This window comes from Poecile atricapillus, chromosome 21 (assembly GCF_030490865.1).
Source record: "Poecile atricapillus isolate bPoeAtr1 chromosome 21, bPoeAtr1.hap1, whole genome shotgun sequence".
Lineage (NCBI taxonomy): Eukaryota > Metazoa > Chordata > Aves > Passeriformes > Paridae > Poecile > Poecile atricapillus.
Window position 1 is genome coordinate 10,468,233 of NC_081269.1, and position 16,645 is coordinate 10,484,877.

At 52.0% G+C, this 16,645-nt stretch overlaps 1 protein-coding gene across 3 annotated transcripts in view; it reads left to right on the forward strand.

The window, feature by feature from the left end:
- MTMR4 (myotubularin related protein 4) overlaps window positions 1-16,645 on the forward strand; it is a 46,322-nt gene that overhangs the window by 8,441 nt on the left and 21,236 nt on the right. For 2 of the 3 annotated variants that reach the window (XM_058854371.1, XM_058854372.1), the window contains exon 2: window positions 9,095-9,168. In XM_058854371.1, the coding sequence (XP_058710354.1) occupies window positions 9,166-9,168 (3 nt within the window). In that variant the 5' untranslated portion in view covers window positions 9,095-9,165. Of the gene's footprint in view, window positions 1-4,904; window positions 4,959-9,094; window positions 9,169-16,645 lie in introns of those variants that run through there. The other variant, XM_058854373.1, reaches the window with a different exon arrangement.

Genomic DNA, 16,645 nt, shown 5'->3' on the forward strand with positions numbered 1-16,645 from the left:
CAGAGGAAGTCACATTTTCAGCATGTTTTACTAATGACGAACTACTCAAAACTGAAGTCGGAATGAGCAGCCAGTTCCTCTATTGGAATTCCCTGGGGAGTTGGTATCCCACTGCCCTTGTGCTGCTGCTTCTGCTTTCTCCCAGCTCCAAAGATCCCACAGCAGAGGGTTGCTACTGGAGCGATAGAAGCTGGGAAGTGGGATGTTTCACTGGGTGCTGTGACTGCAGCTTTCCATTCTGCCTGTTCCCTGGAGCTGTGGGGCTGGAGCCCAGGATGCTGGCCTGTGTGGCAGTGTGGGCTGGAGTAAAAACACAGTGCTGGGGAAAACTTGGATTCAGCTGGAATTGCTGATAGAGCTGCCACTGGTTTTGGTGGCTGTGGGATTCCATCAGTGCGTGTCAGTGATGCACTGTCAGGAGGAAGGGACCTGCCTCATGTTTGGGGAAAGATTATAAAAATCCCAGTGCTTCCTGAGATTTGTCTTTGTGTTAGATAAAGTCTGATGCATTGCAGTCTTGTCCTAAACCTTGTAGAGCTAGGAATTTGATCGTTAATGAGTTTTATTATAGTCAGTTATTAAGGGAAAGAAATCCCAGGCTCTGTTCCCTGTGTGAATTGCAGCAGATGAGAATAAATCATCTGGCTCCTCTCGGTACCAAGCTCAGTGTGTGGCCACCTTCATCCCTTATCCTGCTGGAAGCTGCCAGCAGGGAAGGGACAGTGTGTGTGAACTTGAGCAGCTCTTGCTGCTAGATAAGCTGGGGACTTGCTATATATATCAAATTGCCTTCTCTTCCCTTGTATCGATTGGCTGGGGATTTCCTTTTCAAAGAGTGCCTTTGGAGTGGCTGGCATGGCCAGCACTGTTTTTAGAAGCAGTTAAGCTCATACTTAGAGAGAGCCTGAGATGGGAGCACTTAAGCTCAGCTGAACTTGCTGACCTGCCCACATTCTTTGAGGTGAGGTTATTAATGAAAGCAGGTCAGTGTGCAAGGCAGTACCTTAATGGGATTTTCCATTGCTGAAGTGCAAACCAGTTTTGAAGGCTCCAGATACCTGGAAATTAAAGACCAAAGGCTTTGGTTTAATCTTCTTAAACTTTGGGGGCTTGGGGTGGGGAAGGGGAATTGTTAAACACCAGGGGAGGTATTGCTTGGTTTTGGGAGGCTCCAGAAAAGCCTCATGAAGGCTGAGTTTTCAAGTTCTTTGCCTGGTTGTGAAGAACAGCTGTGGCAACACAAAGTCCTGAGAGGGTTCCTTGGGAAGGAGGATGTCCATCCAGGCTGTTGACAGAACAAACCATCAGTGCCTATAAACCCAGGGTTTCCATGGGATCCAACAGCTCTGACCATGCTCAGGTTGGACATGCAATTGAAAGTGAGCTCTTAACTTACAAATAACAATTCTCAAGGGTTTTCATCTCCTCTTGTGGTCTTCTGTAGCTTGATGGTAAAATCCCTGAGCAGATGTTCATTGATCTGTTTTAGAGGTTCTTCGGGTGAAAGGGGGAGCTGGGAGCTTAATGTGATGATGGCACAATTATTGCAAGTTTTGGGGAGGACCTGGCTTTCCCCCAGGAGCAGGGAGGAGCATTCAGCAGAGCTGTGTGTTCCCAGCCACGTTTCAAGGGTCAGTGCTGCAGGGTCTGGCACAGGATCCTCCTCGTCACTTGTGAGGAGGCTGCTGGGGAAACTGGGCTTGGTCTGGGTGAGTCAACAGAATAAATCCTGATGCTTCCTGGTCCTCTCAGACCTGCTGGTGGTTTCGGTCATAGCTTTTTCACATGTGTGTCTGTGTGGGTTACTAAAAGATGCTTCATTTTGCTCCCATGGAAGAAAACTACGTTTGGAGAAAACAGGCCCTCCTAGATGTTCTGCCTGTGGTGAATGGTGGCACTTGAGCTCTGGCCTGGGGTCTGCCTCCAGCCAGAAGCACATGGTTCCAGAGCTGAGGAGCCTCAGCTGGAGCTGGAAGCATGGTTACTGCAGGGCTGTAAATCCCAGTGCTGTTAAGGACATGTGATCACCTGGAATAAAAGCAGTATTTTCTGCTTTCAGACATTGTTTCTATTGACTGTCCCAGGGGGGATTCCAGATCCTTGCAGGTAAGCACCACTTTTGATGTCAAAGGTGTCCTGGCTGCCCTTTACCAAGGGCTGTAGTTCCCCCATCCATCCTGTCCTCTGGCTGCAGGAACATGTCTCAGAAACCTTAGGACTCCTAAAGTAATACCACATGGGTATGTTTATGCACCTGTATAAAAAAATAAGTTACATTTGTAATAACAGCAGAGCTGAAGTTGTTTTGCTGCTGTTTGGTGGAAATTATTTTAAAATACCCACAGGTTGAATGCCAGGATATTAAACATGGGTGCTTGAGAAAAGCCTGAGATTGGATGGGAAAACCTGTGGTGGGGTAGGGAGGGGAAGTGGCACACTTCAGGGCTTTATCTTTGGATTTCAGAGCCTTCTGGTGTGTTTGGGTCACATATCTCAGTTTTTTTCTGCAGTCACAAAAATTGCCTTTCAGAAAAAACTGTGGCTGTCGGACTCCCCACGTTGATGGGAATTAAAGGTGAATTCTCCTGGTGCACAATGAGAACTGAGTGCACAGAGACCAGTTTAGACAGCACTTCTCTGGCCTGGAGACTTGGGATGTGACCTCAGTAGTGCAGGCACCGTTTCCTTGAAGCTGTTAGTGCTTCCTTCCTGAGATTGAGTTGGAGTCAGTGCACCGTGTGGAGGGAGGCGCCGGGGCAGTGAGAGGGAGCCCTGCACATCCCTCCCTCTGGAGCTGCAGGATGCCAGGAGCAGGCAGGAGCCTGGGCTGCAGCTGGGATGGGTCCATCTGTACTGCTTTGGGTAGGGACCAGGCAATTGTTTGTACTTGAATAAAGGCTTAATTGTGACTTGAAATGCCCCAACTGCTTTTTTAAAGAAAAGCAAACAAAGCTGGAGAACAACAGGCTGGAGTTACAGGGAACTTTGGAAACGTTTGCCAAAGTTGTGCTTCCTGTCTCTGTCAGTCCGATGGCTGCAGGGTTCAGCTTGGAGCCTTGGCTTTGAATTCCTTCTCTGCCAGCTTGGGATGAAAGGCCTGTAGGGTGGGCATGGCATGGGGGCTCTCTCGGTCCGTGGTTCCTCCACGTGCCCTCATGAAAATGACTGGGGTCTGTCCCTCTCTGCAGCTGCCTCGGGCTGGCTGGGATGGGGAATGAATCAGTCCAGTGATGGCAGCCTGCTGCCCAGTCCCTGCTGCCCAGTCCCTGCTGCCCAGTCCCTGCTGCCCAGTCCCTGCTGCCATCCCTGCTGCCATCCCTGCTCCCATCCCTGCTCCCCAGTCCCTGCTCCCATCCCTGCTGCCCAGTCCCTGCTCCCATCCCTGCTGCCCAGTCCCTGCTCCCCAGTCCCTGCTGCCCGGTCCTTGCTGCCATCCCTGCTCCCATCCCTGCTCCCCAGTCCCTGCTCCCCAGTCCCTGCTCCCCAGTCCCTGCTCCCCAGTCCCTGCTGCCCGGTCCTTGCTGCCATCCCTGCTCCCATCCCTGCTCCCATCCCTGCTCCCATCCCTGCTCCCATCCCTGCTCCCATCCCTGCTGCCCAGTCCCTGCTCCCATCCCTGCTCCCATCCCTGCTCCCATCCCTGCTGCCCAGTCCCTGCTCCCATCCCTGCTCCCATCCCTGCTCCCCGGTCCCTGCTCCCATCCCTGCTCCCATCCCTGCTCCCAGCAGCTCCTTGGGAACACGAAGGAGGAGGCAGATGCTGACCTGGCAGGGGACCGTTCCCAGTGTGCTGCTGCCACCTGGTGCCACCGGCTGCCCCAGCCCCGGGGCTGCGGTGCCGGCAGAGCCACAGCCTCAGGAGGAGGGGGAAGATGGGCTGAGAAACTCCTGCTCCTGCTCCTGCTCCTGCTCCTGGTCCTGCCTCTGCTTCCTTCACCAGCACTGCGTTCCCCTTGAAACTCCCATTTCACTGTCATTAATGGAAAGAGCAGAGTCAGCTGGCAAACAGGCAGGCTGCTGAAATTAATTATGCTTAAAATCATTGAAGAGATGGGTAGCAGTGCTCGTTAGGGGTCTGGCAAAGTGCTGGGATCTGTTCTCTTCCCTCATTATCCCATACACCTTGTGGCATCTGAGTGACACTGCTGGACCCTCCAGCTGGGATCTGTCAGAATCTGCCTGTGCACCCCCATCTCACAGAATCACAGAATGCAAGGTTTGAAAAGCACCTTAAAGATCATTTTGTTCCATCTTGCACATGGTATAAACTGTTTCCTGGTTCCTCTGTGTATCCATCTCTCCTCGCTCCTGGCTGAGCAAAATGTGGCAGAGGAAAGGATAGGACAGACAAAATGCTGCTGGGGACATGGTCCTGCAGCTTGGGGGCACCATAAGGATCTCCCCCTCCCCGGTTTCTTCACTCTTCTGCAAAACAAGTTGTCACTAAACAGCTTTGACAATGTCTCCAGGCTAAGCTGGCCCCTGAGCCTGACACAGAGGTGGCTGGCAGGTCTTAGCTCCAGGTGTATCTCTGGCCAAGCCTATCAAGTTCAGCATTTTTTGAATTCTTGTAGTGTTTTTCTCCCCCAAGCTCTAGTCTTGTTTGCCTGTTTCCCCCTCCACCTCTTTCCACACCCTCTTCTACATTCCTGCATCCTTCCTTCCATGGCTTCCACTGTTCCTTCCACCCTCAGTTCTCAGTTCTACACTGTTCAGCAGCACGAACCCCAAAACTGCCTGTGCCCCAGTGCTGTTCCTGCTGTGCTGGCTGAGCTCTGGCAGCTGTGGCCATGGTCCCAGCAGTGCTGGGGACAGAAATGCCACCAATCTGTCTCCTCTGCCATCACTGCTATTATATATTTTTGCAGTGGAATTTTTGCCAGTCCCTATTGAGCAGCTCATGTGGGGGTGCCTGTGAGATCCTCTGAGATGCACTTCCAGCAGCCCTTCATCCACAGGTAATTCTGCATCTTGGAATTCAGCCCTTCCCCCTGCTTAGACCATATATTATGTTCTCTTCATGCTGCAGAGCAGTCTGAATACTTTGGCAACTTGTCACCATCATCAGGTATTGCTGTGACATTCCTGGGCTCTGGTAGCCTGATCTTTTATTTTTAATAGTTATTCAGCAGTAAAAGAGTTTTGTTGTTGAAGAGCAGCTGGTCATGGCCTTCATTAGAAACAACCCTCTGAGCTGTAATTTTGTGTAAAATAACAAAGACTGGCCCATATAATCTGCTTTGCATGTAACTGTGGGGTCTGACAATTATATTTTTAGCCTCTAATTAGTCAGGAGGCTTGAGATGGCTGTTTCTGTTTCATTTGGGATCACAATAAGGCTAATAGGTTTCCTGTTTTTTTCCTTCTAACATCCCCTGTTTAATATTGGCCTTGTTCTTCCCCTGTAAGTGCACCAGGACCAACTCTACAATTTTAGCTGAAATTAAAGCAAAAATCTCTGCCTGGGGCAGATGCTGAACACAGAGAGCTCCACTCCAACTGCAAACAATGGCTGGAGTTTCATGAGCAATTAAAATTGAGTCTCCTAGCAGGGAGCGAGGAGCTGCCAGGGGCCACCCACCTCGCCTGGGGCACCCCCGATACCCCTGCAGGCAGGAAGCCTTGGCCAGCTCTGGCTCCCTTTGCCAGCCTTGCAGAGCTCCGTGTGTGCCCCAGTGGGCACCTTCCCTTCCTCCCTCCTTGCCACAGGATCCCTGCTCCGTGCTGTGCTGGCAGGTGATGGCAGGGAGCAGGTGCTGTTCCTCATTATTCCCTGTTCCCTATGCCCAGCTCACCGGTGTTAACCCCACTGTGCTGGAGGCAGGACTTTCAGCTTTTTTCAGAGGTTTCTGTAAATTCACAGCTCTGTGCTTTTGTGGCATCTCCATGAGACCTGGGGAGGCAGAGGCAGAGGGAGTGATTCTCCTGGGTTTTGACAGACCAGTTGTTTGTGGGGATTGCTGCAGTTCCCAGTTCCTGGCTCATCCTGACTTGGATTGCAGCTCAGAGAGGACCTGGATGTTGCAGTCCAGAGCTGCAGTTTGGAAAAGGAGCAGTCCTTTCCAGGTGTGTGTGACAGTCTGGCCAGCACCGAGGCTGAGCATTGTGGAGGATGCAGGCAGAGCTTAGTCCTGGCCAGGTTCTTCCAGCAGCCTCTTCCACCATCTGCAGGGAACAGGGACAGAGGTTTCCAGACACTGCTCCAGTCCCTGCCCCTCTGTTCCTCACCAGAAGGGGCAAAGATCCCTGGAGGCAGCAGTGTGGTTGCATAAGGAAGTGTCACATGAGCAGGAGGCTACAGGAGAACAAATGAGGGGTTTTACGAGTGTTCTCAACTCTGACATGGTGTTATTATCTGAGGGTTTGTCTCCCAGACTCAGAGTTCCAGAGGAGGTTACAGGCTATAAAAATACTCAAGAGAAGTGAGTTCTTTTCTCTACTTCCCCCAGCCCAGGTGTGTCAGGTGGCATCACCTCACCAGCCCCACCAGCAGCACCAGTACTGTCCTGTGCCTCCCTCCAGGGAGTGCTGGGGAGGGCAGGCAGCTGCTGGCCCCATGCTCTGCCTGTGACTGCCCAGCAGCAGAACAGCCTGAGGCTCTGGGCTTTGGGGTGACTTGGGGCTGAAAAAACTCAACATCAGCTATCAGTGTGCACTGGCAATGGCAGCCAGAAACCAGGGACAGGACAAAGAGGAATGGGTTCAATCTGAGAGAGGAAATTTAGGTTAGATATATTGGGAAGGAATTAGTCTCTGGGAGGGTGGGCAGGCCCTGGGTCCCTGGAGGTGTCCAAGGCCAGGTTGGATAGGGCTTGGAGCATGGTCTTACCCATGGCAGGGGCTGCAATAAGATGAGTTTTAAGGTCCCTTTCAACCCAAAGCATTTTGTGATTCAGTGATTCCATCTGTGTTTGAAAGGCCATTGTTCTCTTTTGCCTTCTTTCCAGTGCCATCCTTTTTGTCTTGGCTTTCTCTGTCCCTGGTCCCCTCTTCATTGAATTCTGTAGCATCAGCCTCCACCTTGGCATAGCAGGTGGCCACCCCCAGCTTCTGACCTGAAATGGGCTGAGAAACTGCACTGGCCATTAGCAGTGATTGGATACATTGGTACAAAACACACTGCAGGAACAGTACTGCTGTTGTTCAGTGTTGTCAATAACTCAGGTATCTTCAGATTTAGTGAAAAAAGCATATTTAACATTTTTCTTCCCTTTCTTACCCACAAACTAACTGTGCTTCTCGTGTCACTTGTAAGTCACCAGTCGGTCGTGACTCCTGGTGCCACCTGCTGGAGGCTCTTTCCTCTGTGAAATCTGAAACGAGATCATTTGCTAAACACTGGGAAAAAGGCTTTTATAGTTCAAAAGAGCAAGACTGATCTGGGTTTGAAGGGTGATAATGCAGTATTTGCCTTTTTTTTCACAGGAAATTTGATTCCCAGTGTGGGTGGGTTTTTTCATACTTTCCTGGAACTTGGTGATCTGCTTTTAAATGTAAGATATTATAGAATGATTTGGGTTGGAAGAGACCTTGCAGACCATTTCATTCTACCCCCTGCCATGGCAGGGACACCTTCCACTATCCCAGGTTGTGCCAAGCCTTGTCCACCATGGCCTTGGATCCTTCAGGGATCCAGGGGCAGCGCCAGCTGCTCTGGGCACCATGAACCAGGGCTTCTCCACACCCCCAAGGAACAATTCCTTCCCAATATCCCATCTGTCCCTGCCCTCTGGCAGTGGGAAGCCATTCCTCCTTGTTCTGTCCCTCCATCCCTTGTCCAAAGTCCCTCTCCAGGTCTCTTGGAGCCCCTTTAGGCACTGGAAGGGTCTCTGGGGTCTCCCTGGAGCTTCTCCTCTCCAGGTGAGCCCCCCCAGCTCTGCCAGCCTGGCTCCAGCACAGAGGGTCTCCAGCCCTCACAGCAGCTCCATGGCCCCATAAAGGTAAGAAGTAAATGTAGAGATAAATTGCACAAGTCTGGAGTCCTTTCTGACCTCCCATTCCTTTCTCCTGTCCTTTCCTGTCAAGTGCATGGCAGGATGTGAGAGATGACTTGAAAGGCCAAGGAGAAGGATTCCAACATGATTCAGTGTTGCACGGCAGGAGCGTTGTGGGAGCAGCTGCCTCACTGTGGGAATCACATCTCAGCAATGACTCCTCAGTGCTGGCATTCAGCTTGGCCTTCTGATGTGTGGGTGTCAAACCTGACTTAATTCTGGGCTGGGAAGGAAATCTCTGAGCAAAGGAAAGCCTTGGGCAGGTATTCAGAGCTCTTCTGTAGCCAACACAATTCCTGAGTGGCGGAAGGAGGGGGATTCCCAGCTGGGGTGTGTTGTGTGAGATGTTTAGATAATCTCCAGTTGTGCATTTGTTGGCATTTGTATTTCACCTGAGGAGGAGAAAGGTTAAAATTATTGGTGGCAAAATTTATGGAAGACCTTGAGCACTCCCGGTGTTCTGACATGCTATAGGGGACTGGCAGAAATCAGGTTTGGTTGGTGAGCTCTGAGCCATCCTCAAGCTACATTGAAATATTAAAGATCCCTGTTGAAAATATCATTGTATTTAAAACACATGGGGACACACACATGCAGATTTCTGTGCTGCTACACAGAATCCCAGAATGGTTTGGGTGGGAAGGGACCTTAAAGCCCATCCACCCCTGGCCATGGGCAGGGACACCTTCCACTCTCCCAGGCTGCTCCAAGCCTTGTCCAGCCTGGGTTCCCTGTGAAGGATCTTCCCCAGGTCCTTGAACTACAGTGACCAAATCTGTCTTCCTTCAGCTCCCTCCTGTGTTCCCCTGAAGTGTGGGTTTTGTTTGTGTGGCTTGTGGGGCACAGGCTGCTCTGTGCTTATGTGACAAGTCCTGGGACTTTGGTGTCTGCCCCTGATGCTGGATCTGGTTTCCATCAGCTCTTGGAAAGGGCACAAAACAGAGGTTGGCAGGGATAGGTACAGACTGGACACTGGCCTCGGGGGTCTTGATTTTTTTCCCCTCTATGTTCACACTGGAGTACATTCCTGTAAATTAAACTTCTTAACTAAATTTGTATAAGCTAAACTTCTGCTCTGGGTTTTTTCTTCTTTGCTGCAGGTGAGACTTGTGGAGGAACAAGAAGAGGCTGAGCTGTGGTTGAAGCAGGAGGGTTTGGACGGTGTCTGAGGATGGTGAGTCCATGTCCTATTTCCTCTCTGTCCTGTCCAATGATGGACATTGAGGAGCTGGAGCGTGTCCAGGGCAGGGAACAGAGCTGGGAAGGGGCTGGAGCCCCAGGAGGGGCTGAGGGAGCTGGGAAGGGGCTCAGCCTGGAGCAAAGGAGGCTCAGGGGGAATTTCTGGCTCTGCACAAGTCCCTGGCAGGAGGGGACAGCCGGGGAGGGTCGGGCTCTGCTGCCAGGGAACAGGGACAGGAGGAGAGGGAACGGCCTCAGGCTGGGCCAGGGGAGGCTCAGGGTGGATTTTGGGGAAATTTCTCACTGGAAGTGTTGTCCAGCCCTGGCACAGCTGCCCAGGGCAGTGTTAGTGTCCCTGTGCCTGGAGGGGTTTAACAGCTCTGTGGATGTGGCACTTGGGGACATGGGGCAGGGGTGGTCTTGGCAGTGCTTTGGGGAAGGTTGGACTCCATGGTCTTAGAGAGCTTTTCCAACCCTAATGATTCCATGATTCTGGTCTCTGTCCTCTATGGGTGGTCTTGTTCTTTGTGTGTCCAGATCTTGTACTGCTGCTAAATGCAGGAGAAGAAATACAAGAATGAACAAGAAGAATGGAACAGTATTGTGTATTATATACCATAATATAATAGAGAGGATTTATCACTGTCATCAAGATGCTGTTAATAGGATACATTTACCCCTAAACCTCTTATTGGAATATATTGGGAAAAAAAGTAAATAAGACTGGAACCCCCTTCTGTCTCCCTGAACTACTGACATAGTCATCCAGTTTTTGTGGCTTACTGATTTATTTTTTCTTTAAAACTTTTCTCATTGTGTTCTTCTGTCGCCTCTCAATGAAGGATTTCACACCATGTTAATAACAGCTCTGGTGCCACCAAAGGAGCAGAAATTTCACAAGAATTAGTCACAGAAAAATGTGGTAGCAAAGAATCTGAACCACATCCAAAGCAGCCAGATTGCTGATAAACTCAGATAAAGGGCCTCTAATGCCTCCAGCAAGAAATAACCCAAAATATAAGGGATCTGCTTGGAGGAAAAAAGCTGGAGACTGGGAATGTTGAAAGATCTGCTGAGAGTGTCCTGAGTGGGGTAGTTTGAAGGGGGTGATTTGCATGTGGGCTGTGGGTGGGCAGAGCCTGAACTTGCTGCAGTGACATGGATCAGCACCAGCTTCGTGTTGTTGTGGGGGAAGGGGTGCTGAGGAGAGCTGCAGAGACAAAGGGCTGGAAATTCAGATTGAGAACATGAAAATTTTGGCTAAACATGTTAGAAAAAAATAAAACATAAAAATCTGGCAGAGTGCTCGAGGAAATGGTGATGTCTACTGAGGGATTGACCCCAATGTGTTTTGTTAACTACTGGAATAGGAAAGGAAATGTGCTCTCTGCATTAGTGGAGCTCTCAGCTCTAGTAGTTACACACAGCATTTTGCTAGGCAGTGCAGGTATCTGCGAGGCAGAAAGAGAGTAAATTTTAGAACAAGATAAATGATGCGAGTCTCTCTCTTCCCCATCTCACCTGGAAAAAAATATCTATATAACCAGTTCCTAGCTTGGTCTTCACTGAAAATAAATATTCAGACCTGGAAGGATCTAAAGTAGAGTATCCTGATGGCCCCTCTGCTGCTGGAGCCCCTGGCTGTCAGACAGAGCTTCCCTGGCTCCTGCTGGCTTGCTTCTCATGTCCTGGAATTCCCTTCCCAGGGCAGTCACCTCCTCCTGCCAATTTTTGTGTCGGTTTTCTCCAGCTGGAGGCGGATCAGGGCAGTCTGTGCAGTGTCAGTGCTCCCAGGGACACGGCTGCGCATGCAGATTTCTGCCAGCCCTTGCCTTCCCTCCCCTCCATCTGTGGGGTGGTGCCCTGTGCTGGGGTGAGGAAAAGCCCACCCTAATCTATAGAAGGCATGGGTGTGGTGCCTTCTGCCTAAGGAGAGAGTAATTTTATTTGTGATGCCAAAAAGAAATAGAGGATAAAGCTATGCCAGGGTTGGGAAGGGTGTACGTGTCTGTGGAAGGCTGAGTCAGGTTGTGCTGGCAGCTCCCTGCAGTGAATGGGACTGGTTTTTCTCTTAGAATCATGGAATGGTTTGGGTTCGAAGGGACCTGGCCAGGTGGGAATTACCTGCTCCCTGGCCCACACTTTCCCAAACTTGCAGAAAGCTGGACCAGCCACTGGCAAAATTATTCATTTCAGGATGCTGACTGTCTCCAGACCACGAGAGAGATTTCAGCATCCTGACACCTGTCCCATGCTCCCAGTGCAGATTCCTTGGGCAAGTGGGACCAGATGTTCCCTGTGAACCCTGTGCTGCAGGCTGGGCTCCTGGTGCATGCAGGTGTGTCTCCATAGGGAATTTCATCTCCTTTGGAGGCTGCAGGATGGGCCCTTGGGTGCAAGTCCTATCTTTGCCAAGCACTGGGTCATCTCCAAGCCTCCAAATCCCTTTTGGGACCTTCAGGAGAAGGCTGCAAGTTGTTTACCTGCAGTGTGGATCCAGGGATGCCTGGAGGGGTGAGAGGAGCAGCACAGGAACAGTGGGCAGTTCTAGTGGGAAGGGAAAAGGGGCGAGTCACTGCCAGCTGCCCTTAAGAACACGCTGCCCACGTTCTATTCAGCTCTTCTTCCTCAGAATTGAGAAATACTTGGAATGGTGGTTGGGAGATGATGAGGGAGGTTTCTCTCTCTGCCTACATGAACACGCACACGGAGAACACTCAGAGGAGCCCAGTTCTGTGAAATAACCTTCTCTTCCTCAGTGGTTTGTGACAGTGGAACAGAGCCCAGCTGGGGAGGCATCAGAGGTGGCATTTAGGAAATCCCCCTGGCTAAGCCAGCTAGGGAGTCTGGAGTACTCTGCAGTCCTGCACTGGGCTGCCCAGCACCACTCCTGCCTTTGCCTGGGTCACTGGAGGGAAAGGAGGGCAACTATTTTGGGAACTCTTGAAGGAAGTGAAAGCAGAATCAAATCAAGTTCCTCTTGAAAGTCTGTGAAGCCACTGAACTTCAGAGCAAGGTTTCTGCTCCGCACCAGGCTCAGTGCTTGGGCAGAAGTTTCTAAGTCATGTGTGAATCTTTTTCTGATACTAAAAGTGCAAAAATACTTCAGTGAAAACAGAAGTTCTATTTGTGGATGTTCAGTCAGCTTAGGTTGGAAATTCAGAGTACTGATCTGACAAGGAGCCCTTTAACTCTGCACAGCTGCAGCTTAGGGGCTTTACAAAGGTCTTTCTGCAAACAATCCCTGTGCCAGGCCCTGAACTGAGCCTTGGCCATAAAAATTTGACTGTGGGTTGGAGCAAACCTCTTACCTACCTTGACTGTGTTTTTGTGTGTTATAAACTCTGGTCTTGTGCTGTGTGCACTTAGGAGCAAAGTGTGCTCACAGTCCACCCAAGAGACTCCCGGACTTCAGCTGTTCCCCAGACGTGCTGTGTTGCTTTTCCCCAATACATGTCAGAAAAATAATAAATATTTGCTTTGCAATGTTTATAGCCACACTTTCTCTCCAGTATAAAAGGTTCCTTCAGCTGCTCTGGTTTCTCAGCATTCTCTCCAGTGACTCAGGCAAAGGTCACCTGCAGGGAGCATGGCACCTCTCCTATCACTTACATTTGGCCAAGACAAATCTGTAACCTCATCCTTAACCCTCTGTCCTTATGTGTAACCCTCTGTTTGTGTCCATAACTCTCTGTACTTGTATTTTGGTTTGTGGGTGCCAACTGGTTCAGGTGCCCCAAGGATGAGTAATGCCTGTTATCCACCCACTGTGCTCCGTGTAAATGGTAGTGGGGCAGAGCAGGGATGAAATGGGATTTCATGGCTTATCTCCAGGTGTGGCTATGCGTTCTTCTTTTATCCTAAGTAGCAAAGCTGGTGTAACCATGAGTCCGTGGGATTGTTTTGTTAGGAAGGGAGCTCATGGAACTGAATTTTGCTCTGCAAGTGACAGTGGGCAGCATGTCTGGGTGTCACAAAGCTGTCCCTTTAGCTGAGGCAGCTCTGCATAGTCTAACCCTGAACAATTTTGCAGAGAAATGCTGAAGTCTTTTATGTGACTCAAGAAAAACCCTTTGAGATCCCATTGGTATTGCTGGGGAGAGCTGTCTGTGGTGTCTTTGGGGCAAACAGGTCTAAGAGGAGCTCAATGGCTACAGGCTCTGTTTGGATTTGTGTTGTGGGAGCAAAAAGCTGGTGTGATTTGAGCCATTGAGATTTGAGTCATTGGGAACTGATGGTCAGGTTTTAATTTTGCATCTTAACAAAGAGATTCTCCCTCTGGCTCAGTGATGGGGGCATGTCCTGGTTTAGCAGCAGCTGATGGTAGAAATGGAGATGGGTTTGCCCAGGCTCCTGTGGTTCCTGGGATAGGCTGTGACCTGGGAGCAGTTTGCTCCTGGGCTGATGAACAGCAGGTAGTAAAGGTGAGCTTGTGAGGGGCTGGTGTGGGGAGGTGGGTGCTCAGCCACAGCTTGGTTACCCACCTTACCCTGTGTCTGTGAGCATTGCCAGCGGGCGCTGAGTGTCCAAGCGGTCAGCGAGAGGAGCCTCATCCACTGCAGGGCCCAGGCACCACCACACAGCTACTGGTGGGAGCAAGGGACATCGAATTACTCCCTGTGCACATGAAGCTCTTGGAAAGGAGAAATTGGGAGTGTTGAGAGGTGAGACACAGCAGGGCAGCCCTTTTATCCTCCCTGTCCAGGCACAGAGGGCTGCAGTGGCAGGTCCTGGCTGAGCTGGGAGCAGAGCCGGGGCTGGGGGCTCGGCACTGGGGTGCAGGGCTGGGGGCAGAGGGCTCAGTGCTGGGGTGGGCTCGTGGCAGAAGGTTCCGTGCCGGGGTGCAGGGATGGGTGAAGGGCTTGGTGCCAGGGTGGGGGGCCCGGGGCAGAGGGCGCGGTGCCGGTGCACGAAGCCACGTTCCCGCTATTGTTCGGTACAATACCTGCGGCAGGAGGCAGGTGTCGGCAGGAGCAGCGCCGGGAATGCCGCTCCCAGCCGAGGAACCCGTGCCCGCGGCCCCGCCATCCCGCCACCCGCTCCATTTTCTGTCTCGCCCGTGGCGGAGACGCTCAGATGGCAGAGCCGGGCTCGGCGGCCCTGGGAGGGAGGAGGAGTCTGCCCGTCCTCCGCCCGCCCTCCCTCCATTGTCAGCGGCGGCGGCGGCAGCGGCACCTGCTCGGGCCGCCGGCGGCCGGGATGCTCCTGCCCTTCCCGGCGGAGCGGGGACGCTGCCGCAGTGCCGGGGCCGCAGCTCGCAGCCGGAGGGAGGAGATGCTGCTTGTGCCTGCCCGGCCCTGCTGCCGCCTCGGGAAATGAACATGAGTCTGCCAGGCCGCGTCTCCTGCTCCATGCTCAACTGCTTTGTAAGTGCTGCTTTTTATACCCCTTCTCTCCTCCATGGAAGCAGAGCCGTAAGGCAGCTGTGCTCTCCATCTCACACGCTGGTGGAGGCATCCTCTGGATCTGCGTGGGGAGAACGGGGATCCCCCTCTCCCAGCTCCCGCATGCTGCCGGAGGACACCGTGGCCGTCCCCGCTCCCCTGGCCGGGCCCAAGGGCACAGCAGTGTGGCTGAGCCCCGGCAGGCCCCGGTCACTGTGCTGGGCTCCACAGGCTCTGTGCCCTGCCTGGAGCTGGGGAATTACCCTGTGAGAGCAGCCGACCCCCGGAGAGCCCCGCGCCCCCTCCCTGGCTGCGGCTGTGCAGGACCCTGAGAGGGGTTTTTATACTTTTATATATAAAAATATATGCCTTTTATACCTCCAGGAGAGGGGGTTTACTGCTCTGACCCTTCCTGCAGACCCACCCTCATCCCCCAGGCCACTCCTGGCCATAGGGGCTCTGAGGGCTTCAGGAGGCTTGTGAAGAGAGCAGGGTGCTGACCCCCACCCTGCCGGTACCCGGGCTTGTGGCAGAAGGGGATGCTCAGCCTCTGCCCGCCCTGTGCTGCAGGTGAGGAGGGACTCAAGGACACCCAGGCGGGTGGAGAGCTCAGGCTGCCCTGTTCCAGTTCCTGCTGCTCTCTGGGATTTCTCTGCAAGCTGCACAGTGATGATGGGAGAGGATCTCTGCTTGCTGGCTGCCACACCGACACATGGGCACACACCTTCCCTTTGTGCTCTCCTGGGCTGGAGCCTCAGCCTTGGAGTGAGCCCCCCCCGTGGTCCCCAGTGAGCATCAGCTGCTGCTGGAGCCGGGGTGTGCCCTGTGTCCCTCACAGTGTGGTGACAGGGGCAGTGCCTTTGCAGTTTTATGAAGGCTCTAACAGCATGTTACATGCGTGCAGGTTCCTGGGATGTGGGGTGGGACGGGTCTGGCTGCCCCTGCCTAGGGACCAGGGAGCACCTCGGGCCAGGCTGTTCCTGCAGGTGCTCAGCCTCTGTCAGTAACACAAGAGGATTCAGCATCATTTTAAATATTCCTGAGCCAGAAGGATTGGGATCTCCTTTCTTCAGGCTGAAATTGGGATTCTGGCTTGGGTGACATATCCAGAAATATGTCATTTTAAAATATTACTCAGTGCTTACAGAACACAGTGTTTCCTGGTAAATGCTAGAGCCTAGAGCTAGAGGGTAAGCAACCTTCTGAAGAAAACATTCCCACACCAAATATATGTGGAATTAGCACCATCCTGGACTCCCAGTGGTGAGCATCTGCAGCTGAATGTCTGAACTGGCACTTCTTTGGGCAGCAGTTCAGTGATGTGACAGGGCCTGGGTGAGGGCTGGTGAAAATTGGCACCAAGAGTTCACGCCAGAGCTCAAGGAGCATTGGGACAATGCGCTGAGACACTTGGTGGGATTTGGGGTGTCCTGTGCAGGGCCAGGAGTGGGACCTGATGATCCTTATCCCTTCCAGCTCAGGATACTGTGATTGTATGAGTGAGTGAAGATTCTCATGTTCCAAACTGAGACATAACACTCCACTTGTCAAGAACGGCATGTGCAGGTTCCTTGTGACCTCTCAGACCATCCTGAGGCCTCTGTGGGTTTTCTGGAGTGTCCATCTTAGCAGGCTGGACATGTCCAGCTGCCTTGGGCTCAGTGCTGGCACCAGTCAGTAGTGCCTGTTGTGAACTATGTGCACTGGGATGCAGTTGTTGTAGGGTTGTAGGTTGTTCACAATTGTATCTTCTCCTCCAGAAGATTCAGGCTCTTCCCAGATTTCTTTGGTGTGAAAGTGAAAATGAAAACTCCCAAAACAAAGCAGTCCTTTAAGAGCAGGAGGAGTAGGCTGACACTGGTAGATGGAAATCCTCTGTGTCATTGTGTGTTTGCTGTGGTGTCATGGAGCAGGTAATGGGAACAGCTGATGTGACAAGTTACTGTCACATCAGTCCTCTGTGGCCAAGGTGTGTCTGCTTGGCTTTCCAAACACCGTTCAGCTGGAAGAGGTGGGACTTGGAGGCTTCAACATCCCACTGTGCTGTGGGCACTCTGCAACAGCCAGAGGAACTGCTGGGATATGAAA